At 54.7% G+C, this 13,983-nt stretch overlaps 1 protein-coding gene across 1 annotated transcript in view; it reads right to left on the minus strand.

Annotated features, from left to right (window-relative positions):
- LHX2 (LIM homeobox 2) overlaps positions 1-13,935 on the minus strand; it is an 18,772-nt gene extending 4,837 nt beyond the window's left edge. The window contains exons 1-4 of the mRNA XM_004677354.2: positions 13,816-13,935; positions 12,132-12,334; positions 10,877-11,280; positions 5,313-5,518 (exon numbers count right to left, since the gene is read on the minus strand). Coding sequence (XP_004677411.1) covers positions 5,313-5,518; positions 10,877-11,280; positions 12,132-12,334; positions 13,816-13,935 — 933 coding nt within the window. The remainder of the gene's footprint in view (positions 1-5,312; positions 5,519-10,876; positions 11,281-12,131; positions 12,335-13,815) is intronic.
- Positions 13,936-13,983: the final 48 nt, after the last annotated feature.

Consider the following 13,983-nt stretch of genomic DNA (forward strand, 5'->3'; position numbering starts at 1 on the left):
CACCTGCACCTCACAAGGTAGGTGCTGAGCTCCTGCCCGGGGCAGCTCCGAGGCCCCGCCCAGCCCCGGCCCAGTCCCTAGGCGGCACACCCTCATCTCCGTTTTCTGTGGTCTTATTCAAGCCCTTTTTGCCCTATGCTTCTATTCATAGGGTAGTTCTGTTATTTTATAAAATGTTAAAAAGTTTCCTGTAAAGAAACGAAACTAATAAGCATCAGCCAGGACATCGCGAACCTTCACTCCAGCTCCAATATTGCAGCTACTTTGCTGTGGGGCCTTGGGCAAGTCCCTTGACCTCTCTGGGCTGCAGTCTGTGCTCAAAGAAAAGTTGGAGCGAGTCATCTGTGAGGCTCCCTCCTGCTTCGACTGACCGTGACTACATGGGCTAGCCCTACCCCCTCACAGGCCTGTGAAGTGACAGAAAGATGCTGCTCACTCCCCGGGTATCAGGGACGTGCAAGGAGACTGGGCCTTTCCCTCACCTCTGCGGGGAAACCATCCCTGACTCCCTCTTTATGGTGTGTGTTCTCACAGCACTCCTGGGTTTTTCCTTCCTAGCATTTCTTCCATTTTATTTTTGTTCGGTACTAAGTAAGGGTTCTGCAGCCAAGTTCTGAGAAATATTAGATTAGACACAGTTGAGTCTCCAAGATTTCTCAAGGCTGGTATTAATGCTAATATGCTCTGCTCCCTAAGAGAAAGACATGGCTCATCTTCAGCATTTCCCAGACTCCTCTGCTCCTGAATTGTTGAAAAGATGTTTATAATGAGACATTTCAAACACACAGAGATATACAGAGATTAATGTTATTACTATTATTTTTACAGCGCCTTGCATGTCTGACTCCCTTCTGGATTCTGCGAGCTGGTGGGGTCTTGTCCCTGGCTCACCTCTGAAGTCTCAGTGCCTTGTACCCACCCAGCTCTCACAGAGGGGTGGCTGTTCAATTAGCCAATGAACTGAGGGAGCCAGAGTTCTGGGCCCCTGAGTTCTCCCCGGGGGTCAGTGGCACTAATATCACCTCTGAAGAATGTTTTTTTTTAACTATTGGTGGTCAAAATATATTTTCTTTCAAAGTCCCACCAGGAATGCTAAGGAGACTCACACATTCTCGCACACCCAAATCAATCAACTCACTACTCCCCTCTTCCAGCAAAGGGCACCTTAATATTCTGCCTTCTGGCCCTTCCCAGGCAGAGGTGATTCAGAGTCTCCATGTATTCACGATGTCCCAACAGATCAGAAGTAGACACTGTAAAGTCTGGCTGTTGAGGATGACACATGGGAGCACATTATGTGCCTAGGGTTTTCCAGCAGAATTCCTGCTTTTCTGCCAAGAATGGCATGGAAACCCCGCTCCTTCCCTTCTCTCCTGTATTTTCTGCTGCATTCTGTCCCTAGTTGTGGTTGGGGGCCACAGCCACTATGCTGGGCTAAACTGGAAAGAACTTTAAAATCAGACCCTCTGAGGGGCCTCCCTGGGGCCACTAGGGGTTAAGTCTCAGCACTATCAAGTTATCAGAAGCCACCCCTGGCCAGGGAGCTGATCCACATGGTACAGCAGACCTTTCATGTCTCCCTGCTGCTCCCCTCAGCAGTGTGTTTTAGTCCATCAGCCTGTTCTGATCCCTACTCTGTCTCTGGTGAATCCTCTCACCCCTGCACCTCTAGATCTTGTATGCATAAATATATCTTTTTAAAAAAACAGACCCTCTGGGTTGAAGCCTGACTGGCATCACTTTCTAGCTGGAAGCCTCAGGACAAAGATCCTGCCCTCTCTGTGCTTCTTTGTCCTCATCTGCAAAATAAAGATAATTTTTAAAATTATCACCTACTTTGTACAAAAGAGGTTGGTCAATTGAGCCTTACTATGTAAATTTGTGTGAGAGATGAATGTGCACTGAGTCCCTAGAATGTATTTTATCAATTACCCTTATGGTCACTTTCTCCCTGGAGCTAGTGGAATACTGTGAGCATCGCATTGTGCAGTTGAGACCACTATGGCTCAGAGAGGTTCTGCCACTTTTTCAGGATCACTCAGCAGGAAAGCGGGAGCTGCTGATGTGTGGACTCACATCCAAGTGACTTCAGACCCCAGCAGGGTTGCTACAGCCCAGGGCTACGTGCTGTCATGCTCATACCTTTCAGGCTCGGGAACAGCCTAGAACTCTCCCTGCACACTCAAACACACCCTGCGGCCTCTACCTGAACCTGCCCCTGCAGGGCAGACACGGCCACAGTAAACACCGCTGGGCACCACTAGGCTGGTGCAGACAGTGATGAGAAACCATTTCACCCGCAGGCACCCGCTGGAGGTCTCCCATTCGTTGTTTCAATCTTTAGGAATCCTCAAGGTCAAAACTACTATCATCCCTGCTTCATAGATAAACTGGGCTCAGAGAAGAAATATTAAAGAGCCCAACCACACAGCCGCTGAGGAGCAGAGGATTTAAGCCAGTCTTTTACCTTCCAAAACTATATTGCTGCTGCCTGGCCCAAACTGTGTCCACCCCACTGCCCCCAGCTGGCCCATCAGCAGCCTGGAGAGAACAAGCCCAGCAGCCTGGGTCCTGGGCCCTGGAGCTCCTGGGCCCACCTCATCTTACTGTCTAATTTTTGCTTCTGTAAAATGGGCCATGCTTAGGAATGGCAGAGGAGAGGAGGGAAGGTGATGTTTTGCAAATTCCTGCATAATCAGGGGTGGCTGGCTACTAGGGAATAGCAAGGCCTTGATATCAGGAGGCCTGGAGGTGTGGGAGGGGGGAGGCTGTCAGGGCATCGGCTACTCCCTCCACCCCAACGGTATAAGGGCCTGGATAACACAGACAGCGCTGGGTTGGCTTAGGGGACAAAGAGCAGTGTGCTTTCATCACCAGACCTGAATGAGGACCAGCTCGGCTACTTACTAGCAGACAGAGGCAAATGGAAATAATTTGGACACAGTTTTCTCATCTGTCCAGTGGGCGAGAGGAGAGCACCATGTCCAGTGGGCGAGAGGAGAACACCATGTCCAACAAGAAGGACTCAATCAGAAAATGTGTTTCATGGGGCTTTTCAAGTGTCTGACACATAGACGCGCAAGCTTTCACTGGCTGAAGACACACTGTGACAGTCCATGCGTTACTCCCTTGGCTGGTCCCTGATCCTGGCTTTTCTGAGTCCCCAGGGTCAACCAGGACGTGCAGGGATGTGCAGGGTGAGCAGCCCTGACCAGGATTTGGGGCAGGAGGGGACAGGGCGAGCATTCTCTGAGGCCCCTCAGGCGAACCCATAGGGCAGAAGATTCCTTCCCTGGACACCAGGGACACTCCCAACACACACACACTCTGGGGAGATGACTGTGGGTCCATTTCCACACCTAACAGGTGCATTCAGAGCTGCCCACCTTCCATAAAACTATGGCTCAGGGATGGTCACTGACTTGGGGACCAGTTGGCAGACTCCCCGGGCACCGAGGATTTCTTCAAGACACACTGTCAGTGATGAGCAGAAACAAATATACATCCTCCTCAACCCAGCTCTGCCTAACCCCAAGTTCCCACTCATGCCCCACACACACACCAAGGGGGATGGATGGAAGAGAAGACAAAGTAACCAGAAAAAAAGCCTGGTGACCCTGAATCCTCAATCCAAATGGACCCAGGGACTGAGAGGCCACCAAGGGGTGTCCCACCCACCCCAAGAAGTTAAAGTCCCAGGGAAACAGATGAGGAGAGCTGGAGACCCTGCCAGGGCAGTGCCTTCTCTTTCCCCTCTCAAGCCGAAGCTTGTGGGACAGAGGTGAAAAGGATGCCAGTGGGAGGGGCAGGCTCAGAGCCCAGCATCAGTGCCCACTCCCAGACTCCTTCCTGAGGCTACTTCACTGGGCCTGAGAAACTAAGGTATCTGTACCCCTGTGTATCACTAAGGAATACAGGCTGCAGGGCCAGGATCCCTGGGTGGACTCCTCGGTGCCCGGGGAGTCTGCCAACTGGTCCCCAAGTCCCATCCTGCTACTGATTTCATCCAGAAACTGTGTTTTGTTTCCTGGTAAACTGACAGGTAGACTTCAGGCGCGAGGCAGCCCTGGCTGTCCATCACCTCACCGGCACGCTCACCCTCTCTGTTGCTCACACTCCCTGCAGACTGTGCTGGCGCAGCTCAGGCTGGCCTGGACTGAGATCCCAGCAGCTGCCCCTGCTGCCGTGAGAGGACCAACCGTCCCTTCCTCACTGTCTAATCCAAACACACACATCTCCATCCCCACAATCCCACTTTTTGAGAGAAAATTTGGAAACCTGCTGCATAGGGAGATATTTTCCTGCCTTATCTTTGCAGCCATGGGGAAAGTGAAGTCCAGGAATCAGAGTTAGCATCCGTGCCAGATAATATCAGTTCATTACGCTAGTTGATATTACTGGCTAACATCCGCTGTGGACACTTATGTCATTTAAATTGCCTGCAGTGTAGGCAATTTTTATTTTTATTTTTATTTTATCGTGTCCATTTTACATCTGAGGAAAGCGAGGCTCACAAGAGTTAAGGACCCAAGACCATAAAATGAGAAAGAGGAGCTAAAGATGAAGAATCCTCAAAGTTGTGTCAGGAGTTTGGGTCATTCAGGAGTCTGATTCCCCACACTAGGGTTGACTTCCACCTTGGAGGTGGTGGGTAGCCTTCGGGAATCTGTTGAGAGCTCTGGTCTTCTCCAACAAGTGGCACTCTGCTCAGTTTCAAAGACACCCATGGACTTTCTCCAGTTCCCTGTGGGCAGCCCTGGGCGAGCCCCCTGGCCTTTCCACAACTGCCACAACTCTTCCTCCCCCTGCCCCTCACCAGGCCTTGCTCTGGGACAGCCCTGGAGACTACAAAGAGGAAGAATAAGAATCTAGGGAATGGAAGACACCGGAGAAAGAGGCTAATAACAGTTAACTTAGATCAGCCTCCTGGGACTGAGGGGCCATGGGGGGGCGGTGCTGGACTCTGAATTTCTCTAAAATACATAACCCCTTTGCAACAGCAACAGATGTGCCTGCCACTAGCATCATAAATAGCAACTAGGGTCGTTTCCAAGAAAGAGACAGTGTGGAGACAAGGACAGAGGGATATACACACAACAAAAGTCGAGGAGCGGAAGTTGAGATGACATCAAGTTGAGAAGAAACTAAACACAGATGCAGATGAGATGGAGAAAGGAAACAGAGAAAAACAAAGGGAAATAGTAGATTGGGGCAGGAGGTGGTTCCAAAGCCTCCCGCTGGCTTGGCTGTGGGGTTCCGCCCAAGCCTCGGCAGCCACAAACGCCCGCCCCACCGACTCTGGCCCTGCTGACCTGGAGGACCCGCTTGGTGAGGCCCGTCTTTTGCGCAAGCTGCTTCAAGTCCTTGGCGTCGGGGTTGTGGTTAATGGCAAAGTAAGACTTCATGGTCCGCAGCTGGTGGTGCTTGAAGGAGGTGCGCATGCGCTTGGTCTTCTGGCTGCTCGGGTAGGGCTGGTCGCGGTCCAGGTGCTCAGCGTCGTTCTCGTTGCAGCTCAGCGCTGGGGAGCGACCGCAGAGGCAGCAGGTGAACCTCCTGACCCGCCCACCGCCCACCGCCCACCACCCATTCGCCAAGTCTGCACCTACCGCGCCACCAGCCCTAAATGTTTCTAGCCTGGGGACCACAGTGCCAGCTGCGCTCTTCACTAAGAGGAAGCTACTATCCCCATTTTACGGATTGACAGGGGCATTTGAAATGTGCCCAGGGTCTCTCCGTTAGAAAATGCTGGATTCAAGTCCGGTGCGTGGCGGATAATACAGAAAGTATTCTGAGCCATCCTATTACGACAACAACAATAATAATAACAGCCACAAGTCGTTGACGGCTTTTTTCAACTCCAGATGATGCGCTAAAGGACTTTACATGCGTGTTTGCGCTAAAACTTCCAAACGAGGCGAGCCAGGCAGTATTCTTTACAGATGTGGAAATGGAGACTGGGAAGGGAAGTCTCTCCACTGCGGACACAGCTGGGAACCTCCAAGTCCAGGCTCTTCCTGCCTCCCCCCACCCCCAATCAGTGAGGAGGTGGGCTGTCCCCTCCCCACACCCCAGGGCCTGAGGCAGGCTCCTAGAAGCTGCTGACCGTATCACTGGACTCACTTTCACTTCACCCATCAGTTCCCACACCCCAGACTACTACATAGCCCCTGATAAAGCTCTGGGCTGACAGAAAAACTGTATTTTTACAGCTTAATCCTCACCACTGACCTGTGAGGCAGCAGTTTCTGGGCTTTACAAATGAAAACAACGGAAGGGAAGTTAAGCGACCGAATGCTGACTGGAAAAGGGAGGGTGCACAGGAGAAATGAATATGTTTTGGACCCAGGGCTGTGCCTCTGGCCTGACATACATCACGGGACCATCCCTAATGTGGCAAGAGGTGACTCCTTCTATTCACCCCACTTTAGAGATGAGGAAACTAATCCAAGAGAAATGAAGTTATGCGCACGCAGCTCAGATCTGGCAACCACTGAGCCTAGATTCAACACTGAAGTCTGCTTCCTTCCCCTCTACCACAAACAGCACAGATGAAGCCTGGCTCTATGGGGAGCCCATTCCCATCCAGAAGGGGCCCAGCTGGGACCTGGCTGCCAGTGTCTGGGAGGCACTGGGGTGAAGGGACAGAGGCAGAGACCTGGGGCCTCGGAAAGTGGCTTGGCAACCTGGAGACTGGTCCTCACATCTGCAGCCAGCCCACATGTAAGGTCTGACTTTGGGAGAAGCCTCCTGGGAGATGAATTCAGTCCCCCTCAAGTGGGCAACTGGGAATATATTTGCTGTTCCGTCACTTGTCCAAAATAGAGCTGCCAGAGTTAGCAAATAAAAACCAGGTAGTCTGGTAACATTTGATTTGCAGATAAATAATGAATAACTATTTAGTTTGTCCCTAGTATTGCGCAGGACATAGCTCAACTAAAAAGGTATTTGTCGTTTGCCTAAAAGTTCAAATATTGCATGATATGCACTTATACAAAAATTGTTTATTGAATATTCCAAAACTTCATGGGATACACTTACCTAAAAGTATTATTTTTTTGTTTACCAGTAACTCAACTTAACTGGGCATTCTGCATTTTATCTGACAACGACCTAAGACATACTCGATTGACCTACTATTCTCCCTGCCCAGGTGGGGAGCAACCCCTCAGAGAAAGAATTTACAAGACGTGGGTATTGTCCCTAAGAGTTATCAGCAAGCAACAGCCCCTCTTAAGGACACTGTCCCAAAAGCGCTCAAGTCCCCACAAGCCAGCACTCACACCAGAGTAAAGAATGGAGTCTGTGGATTTACGGGGGATCAGAGAATTACTCCAAACACGATCCATGGAACTGCCCTGCACGGGGCTCTGGGAAGGGACCCTTTTCTTGCCCCCCTCCACGCCCCCAGCGCCTTGGGGGGTAGGGCAGGCCTCCCCACAGGGGCTCTCAGGGGCCCATCCCTAAGCCCAGCCCCCACCTGGACCTTGCTGCTGTTAATGAGCTCCGTGGGGACCCCGGCGCCCCAAACACCCAAGGGATGTGCCCTGCGTGAGGTCTAGATGAGGAGAGGTGGTCGGGGAGGAAAACAGAAGGGCAGAGAAAGGAAAGAAAGAGACGGGGAGTGGAAAGGCAGGGAATGGGGAGTGGGAAAAGAAGAGGGGGAGGGAGGAAGATGGACAGAGCCAGGAAAGATCCAGACAGGAGACAGTGGAAAGCCAAGGCAGCGGAGGTGGACGTTACAAAGACAGCAAGATGTTGGAGAGACAGAGAGGCGAGGGGAAAGCTTGGCGGGAGGAGGTGTGGCGGAGGGGCTGGTAGCTGGTAGGGGACTGAGTCCTGCCCGAGGCCTTTTCCAAAGCCTGGCTGATGGGGAGCGGAGGAAAGGGAGGGTCCGAGGCAAGAGGACCTGGCACTGTTATGGGGGCTTTGCCAGCTGGGCAAGGGGGCAGTTGGGCCTAGCTTTGGCCAGTGCCTCAGGTCCCCTCACCCCCGCCCCTGACGCGGGGCAGTCGAGATTCCCCAGGAGCAGATCCGGGGAGGAGCAAGGGGCTGAGGGGAGGGGGAGGACCGCGCTTTCTCTCTCCTTTTTTTTTTTTCCTCTCAATTAGGCCGATTCAATGGAGCTAAAGAGCTCGTAAAATCATGAATAATTTACTCGTGATCTGTTATTAACCCATCGGGTTTCGAGCTCTTGTCGCTGGGACTGAACCTGTAATCAAATCTGACTTCGCCTCATTTTACTAAAGACGAGATTGTAGGTTCAATTGTCTAAATAATGGATTGGAATCAAATCAGTAATTACGCCGCCAGGCACACACACACACACAAAGCTGGGGCTGGGGGAGGCCGGCGTCCGTCCGGCAGTCCGCGCGGACTCTGGGGCCGCGCTAAACCAGGCCGGCGCCACCGACTTCGTGCTGGGGGCCTCACAGGCTGCGGCCGCCCAGCCAGCCTGTGCCCAGCAGTTGGGGGTGAAGAGGACCTTTCAGCTCCACCGCCCCTCACACAAGGCTGTGCCAACCCAGGGGCACCTGAAGAAGGGTGGAAGGGCCCCCCCAGCCCAGGAAGGATGCGGGGACCCTGTGGCTCCCAGGCTCCTGCTCCCCTTCTCTAAGCAACTGAAGGTCCAGTGCACCCAACAGCACCCCTCCCTATACTGCCTGGGCACCCCTGCCCTTTAACAAGGTGCTGGTCCTCCACCAAAGTGTCCCCCAGAGCACTGAGCTTTGAAGGAGGTCGCTGTGGCTGGGCCCCGGGATGTGGGACATCCACACCCACAAGTTCATGTCTTTACTGTCACAAACATGTGAGTACAAGCCCATGTACCCACCCACCACAGTTCTTTCTTAACTCCCAACCCCAAGGTCCTCGCTAAGGCCATTTCTCTCTTGCTCATGCCGGGTAGGGACAGTCGAGGACAGAAGTCCTACCGGGCAGGCCCAGCTAGGGTCAGAGTGGCCAGAGAGGCGCCCCTTCTCCCAACCTCTACCAGGGAGATCGGAGTAACTAGCAGCAAATTCACCTTGTACTCGGGTTCTAAGAGTCCGGGAAGCCCCAGCCAAGACCAGAGAGGTGCTTTTACCCCCCCCCCCCAAAAGAGACAGAGAGACAGGGACAGAGAGGTAGGGAAGAGAAGAGAGACTGACAGAAGGATAAAGAGATTTGGGGGGCTAGAGAGCAGAAAGGGATAAAAGAAAAGAGAGGGGCCAAAGTAGAGAATGTCTTGAAGAGGTGCCAGCTCCCCTGAAACTCAGCCTCTAGCTACATCTCCTTGTTCCCTGGCGGTCTCCCCAGGGAAGTAGGGGAGCAGCAAAAAGCACAAATAAATCTCTGTACCTTCTACCTTTCGATTCTAAACCGGGGTGCAAGCCTGCTGCTGGGGGAAAACATAATCCTACTCCCGCCCCACCCTGGGGCTGAGGCCACCAGCTGCTTCCTATGGGAGGTTCACCCCACTTGACAAATAGGCGAGGCTTTGTTTGGGGGGACCTGGCCTGGACTTGGTTTAGTCAATTTTCTGGGTGATGGATGAGGGATGGAAATTCTAGAGAGCGGCATCTCTGGTGCAGCCTTCAACAAATCTTAGATCCCACTTCGCCATTTGCCGGACCGGGGGCTGCATTTTCCTCGCAGTTCTGCACACGGAGACAAATGCCCCACAATTTTCCAACTAGCAACTTCGCTGGCGCAAGCAAGGGACCCTCATCGGCTCCCATTTTCCTCCCCAGCCAGCTTGAATTTGTAAAGATCAAAATAACCCTGACCCCTTTCCCATGGCTGCTTTCCCTGCTCAGTCCTGGGTTTGTTTTTGTTTTGTTTTGTTACTACTTGTTCGTTTGACTAAAGGGAAAAGGAGGAAAAAACCACGCAATTCCCTAATCTGATTCTGTTGCAAACGAAAGAAAGAAAATAATTGCAAATAAACTATCTAGTTCAGAAGCCCCGGGAGTCATAAACCTTTCCCCGCCTTGCAGACTTCGGGCAGATGTTGAAGGTTCAATTTGTGGGCCTCAGAAAATTCACAGCTGTCCAGAGAGCCAGGAGGGGTGCGGGAGGGGGCCAAGCCTCTCCAGCACGGCCTGGGGTTCAAAGACGCCGGAAATGCAAAACGGCCCTACGCCCTACCCCGTGACAGGCCGGGCCTACAGCGGTCTCATCCCCGGCGCCGCCGGTTTCCGAGGGTCCCGGCTCCGATCCACGCGCCCCCGCTGGCGCCCGGAACTGGGAGGAAGGAGTGGGGGGAGGGAACCGAGACCTGGGGGAGCAGGAGGGTCAGACCTGGCACCAGGACTGCCCTTACTCAAAAGGCTCCTGGGCCCACGTTTCCCTAAGCCTGCAGCCCTGAGGATATTTTAAGGACCCGGCTGCCGGCCCGGGTAAGCTCCGTGGCCCCGCGCCCCGCCACCGCCCGCCGGTTTTCTCCCCGGCCCCCTTCCCACCCTGCCTCGCTCATCCATCCACCGGGCTGCACCAAATCCAGAGGCTGTCTGGTGTCAGCTCCTCTTATGCTTCTGCTCCTAGCACTTTGGCTTCAGCAAAGTGGGAGAAAAGCCCAAGTCAAAACGCCGCGTCTAGAAATTTTCTCTGCAATGAGGCCCTGCATGGACAGCATCACACACGCGCACCACCTCCTCTCGCACCAGCCAAGGGTGTAAGGGCCAAAGTTGGGGGTGGGGGGGCTAACGACCCCTTCGGCCAGATCTCGCTGAGGGCCTAGGGTGGCTCAGGGCGAGACCATCCAGAGAGCCACATAAATAGCGCGCAGGGATCGCTCAGGTTTGAGGCCCGAAGAGGCCCACACTTTCCAAACAGCCCGGTACTTTTCGCCCAGCCCTACCTGGGGAAGGAGGGGGCGCTCGCTGCGCCTTGCACTCACCCGCGTTGTAGGCCGCCAGATCCGCCCCCGGGCCTGGGCTCTTGCGCTTCCTCGGCCGCCCCTTCTGCACGGTGCCCACTCCATTGTAATAGGGAAGACCCAGCGGGTTGGCCCCGGCTGCTCCCAGACCCGCGCTCTTGGCCGCTGCGGCTGCCGCAGCCGCAGCCGCCACATCGGCGTGGTTGAAGTGCGAGGGGTATTCGCCCTGCAGCAGCGCCTCGAAGTGCAAGCGGCAGTAGACCAGGCTGTCCTTCATGCCGAAGTGATCACCCGTGGTCAGCATCTTGTTACACGTGGTGCACGTGAAGCAGTTGAGGTGATAGACCAAGTCCCGAGCGCGCATGACCATCTCCGAGGCCGAGATGCCGAGGTGGCAGCGGGCGCAGCGCTGCACAGAGAACCGCCTGTGGGGACCACCGAGGGAGGGACTGTGGGGACACACGGTTGGGTATCCCCCATTCCCCTCCTCCAGGTGTTGCCATTGGGGAACTTCCCTTCTCAAGATGGGAAAGGGGAGTTCTTCACTTAGAGGATAGAGGAAGTGGGAACTAGATTTGACCCAGGTCTGGACCTACCTTGAAATAGTTTCCCCTAATTATTTTCATGCCCACAGAGGAGCCTGCATTGCCCAGAGCCTGCTCGCACCCCAGGAAGAATTTGCCTAGGAGTGGGGGAAAATGCCTCACTTATCCCTTCCTCAGACTTGGCTCCTGCCCCACACCCAAATCAGCTCATGGGAATCCTACTGACCTTTGTGATTTGGAAGAAACACAGAGGAAGGAGAGAGAGAAAATATAGATAGACCCTAACCCTAACCCCAGACAGAAGAAACAAGCTTCCTGTTGGTGATTCGGGTTCTTTAATCCTGGCCAGCTTTCTCCACCAACCACCCAGAAAAGCATGCAACCCCATCCCCGGAGCTGGCTCTCTCTCCAACTTTGCTCCACACTAACCCAGTTTGCCTGGGTTTGGGGGTTGCCTTCTGGCTGACCCAAGAAACTTCAAAGGGAAAGGGATGCCAGAACCCCAACCCAAGTGTCTTTATTGTCTACGCTCAGAAAAGGGCTGCTTCTACTTTTCACTGGATCCTGCCCTTCACAGATCTTTCCAAGAGTTTCCCCAAATGGCTGTTTTAAAGCGTTGAGCCCAGTTCATGCTGGTTTGAAGAAGGAAGGAAGCCTTCCTTGGAACTGGAGGGTAAAGATTACAGGCAAGATTTCTCCAAGATGGGGGGGGGCGCAGAGGTGGGGGCTACCTGTAATAGTCTTCCTTGCAGTAGATGCTTCCATCCTTGCTGAAACAGGTGAGCTCCGACTCCAGATTGAGCTTGCACTCGCAACACTTGAGGCAACGCATGTGCCACTGCTTGTCCACCGCCAGCAGGTAGTAGCGGTCTGAGATCTTCCCCCCGCAGCCAGCGCACAGCGCAGCCCGGTCACTGCTGATAGACGGCATAGTCTGCGGAGGGAGGGAGGGAGGGAGGGAAGAGGCAGCGCCAGCTTCAGCCTGCAGTCCTACCACACTGGGAAACAGGCCGCAGCTCCCTCCATGGCTAGGGCTAGACCCAACAAGGCGGTCTCCAGGCTGCTTGGCAGCTTCCTCCACCCCCAAAGGCCCACATTTAGGAAGGCAAACCTGGGTCACTCAGCAGAGCAAGGCGACCACTGGCCCAGGCCAGGCTGCTGGCCTAGACAGAACTCCCTCCTTAGTTCTCCCCCTCCAGTCACCTCTGCCCTCTTCCCCGAAAAGCTGGGGTTGTGTTTGGGGACTGGGGCAAGCGGGAGAACTCCAGTGAAGCCACTCTGAAAGCTCCTTCCAAACTAGTTGCTAAGAGAGTCTGGGGAGGAGGCAGGAAAAAAAGGTGAGATGACCATTAAAAGTCACCCGTCATGCAGACTTCTTCCGGGAGACTCGGCTGAGTTCCTGGCTCCCAGTTCCTGCTCCGCTCGGAGATAGCTGGGTTCTTAAGCCAAAGGTTTAACCTGGGGCAGATTTGGCAACCTCTGCCACTCTGCCTGCCCTTTTGCCAGGCAGAGTGGGGTCCTCTTGGACCTGGAGTTAGTTAGTGGGGTGGAGAGGCACCCTCAAAGTCTCAGAGTGCCGACAGGCTAGTTCCAAATCCTCCCTTAACCAAACTGACAGGCTGAGTGGCTTTAACCAGAGAGGAAAAGCTGGGAGCCCAGAGGCACCCGGGCTGCAGCTCTTTTTTCCAAATAGAGAAGCTTAGTCTGTGTCCCCCACCTCCCCTGACTTCTGAAGGTCACTTCTGGGCCCAGCTTGGGCAACTTGTCTACCCCCAGGGGCAGTCTGAGGCGGGAAACCGGCTGTTTGGGGCTAGGCCCGATGACCCAGGTGTGGAGAATCGAACGAACTCTCTTTCTGGGAGAGCCAGGCCGCAGCCTGAACTGAGTCCGGTCTGGCCATGATGGACTGGCCAGGAGGCCAGGGACGCAACCACAGAAAGCTCTGGCCCTGAACACTTTCACCCTCTGAAACTGCGCTAGGGAGTGAACCCGAAGCAGCCTGGGCAAGCCCGGCTGGAGCCCCGTAGGTTTGCCCTTCCCGGCGCCGCGGCGAAGGCGCCGCCAGCAGTCCGAGCCGAGAGGGGAGCGCGCGGCTGTACGCCAGGGCTCGGCGAAGGGAGAAGCGCTACCTCGGGCCACGGGTGCAACTTCGCTCCCACTTCGGGAGAAATGCGCTCTTCCACGCTCCGGGTCGGAAATTTCGGCTTCTGCCTTGTTTCCCTCCTTCTCCCCAGCAGCCGGGTTTCCCCGTAGCCGGGAACTGAGAACCTTGCATCCTGTCCGCGGATCCCCAGCGCTCAGTCCCGCACTGCACGAAGGACGCTCCCCAAAGTGCCCCCAAACTTCGGAACACAGAGGCGCAGACCGCCCCGGCCCTGTCCCAGCTTTCGGCAGACCCCGCAGCCGTGCGCCTACCGTCTCCGTGTCGCCGCGGTCGATGGCGGAGCTGATGGCGGGAGCCTCGCTCTTGGCCCTGCGGTCCATCTCGTCGATGACCCCATGCACCTCGGGGCCCGACAGACTGTGGAACAGCATCGCGGCGGGACCGGCGGGGCCGGGGGCGCGGCTCCTCCGCGGGAGGGC

Source organism: Condylura cristata, unplaced genomic scaffold (genome assembly GCF_000260355.1).
Source record: "Condylura cristata isolate star-nosed mole 26May11 unplaced genomic scaffold, ConCri1.0 scaffold00006, whole genome shotgun sequence".
Lineage (NCBI taxonomy): Eukaryota > Metazoa > Chordata > Mammalia > Eulipotyphla > Talpidae > Condylura > Condylura cristata.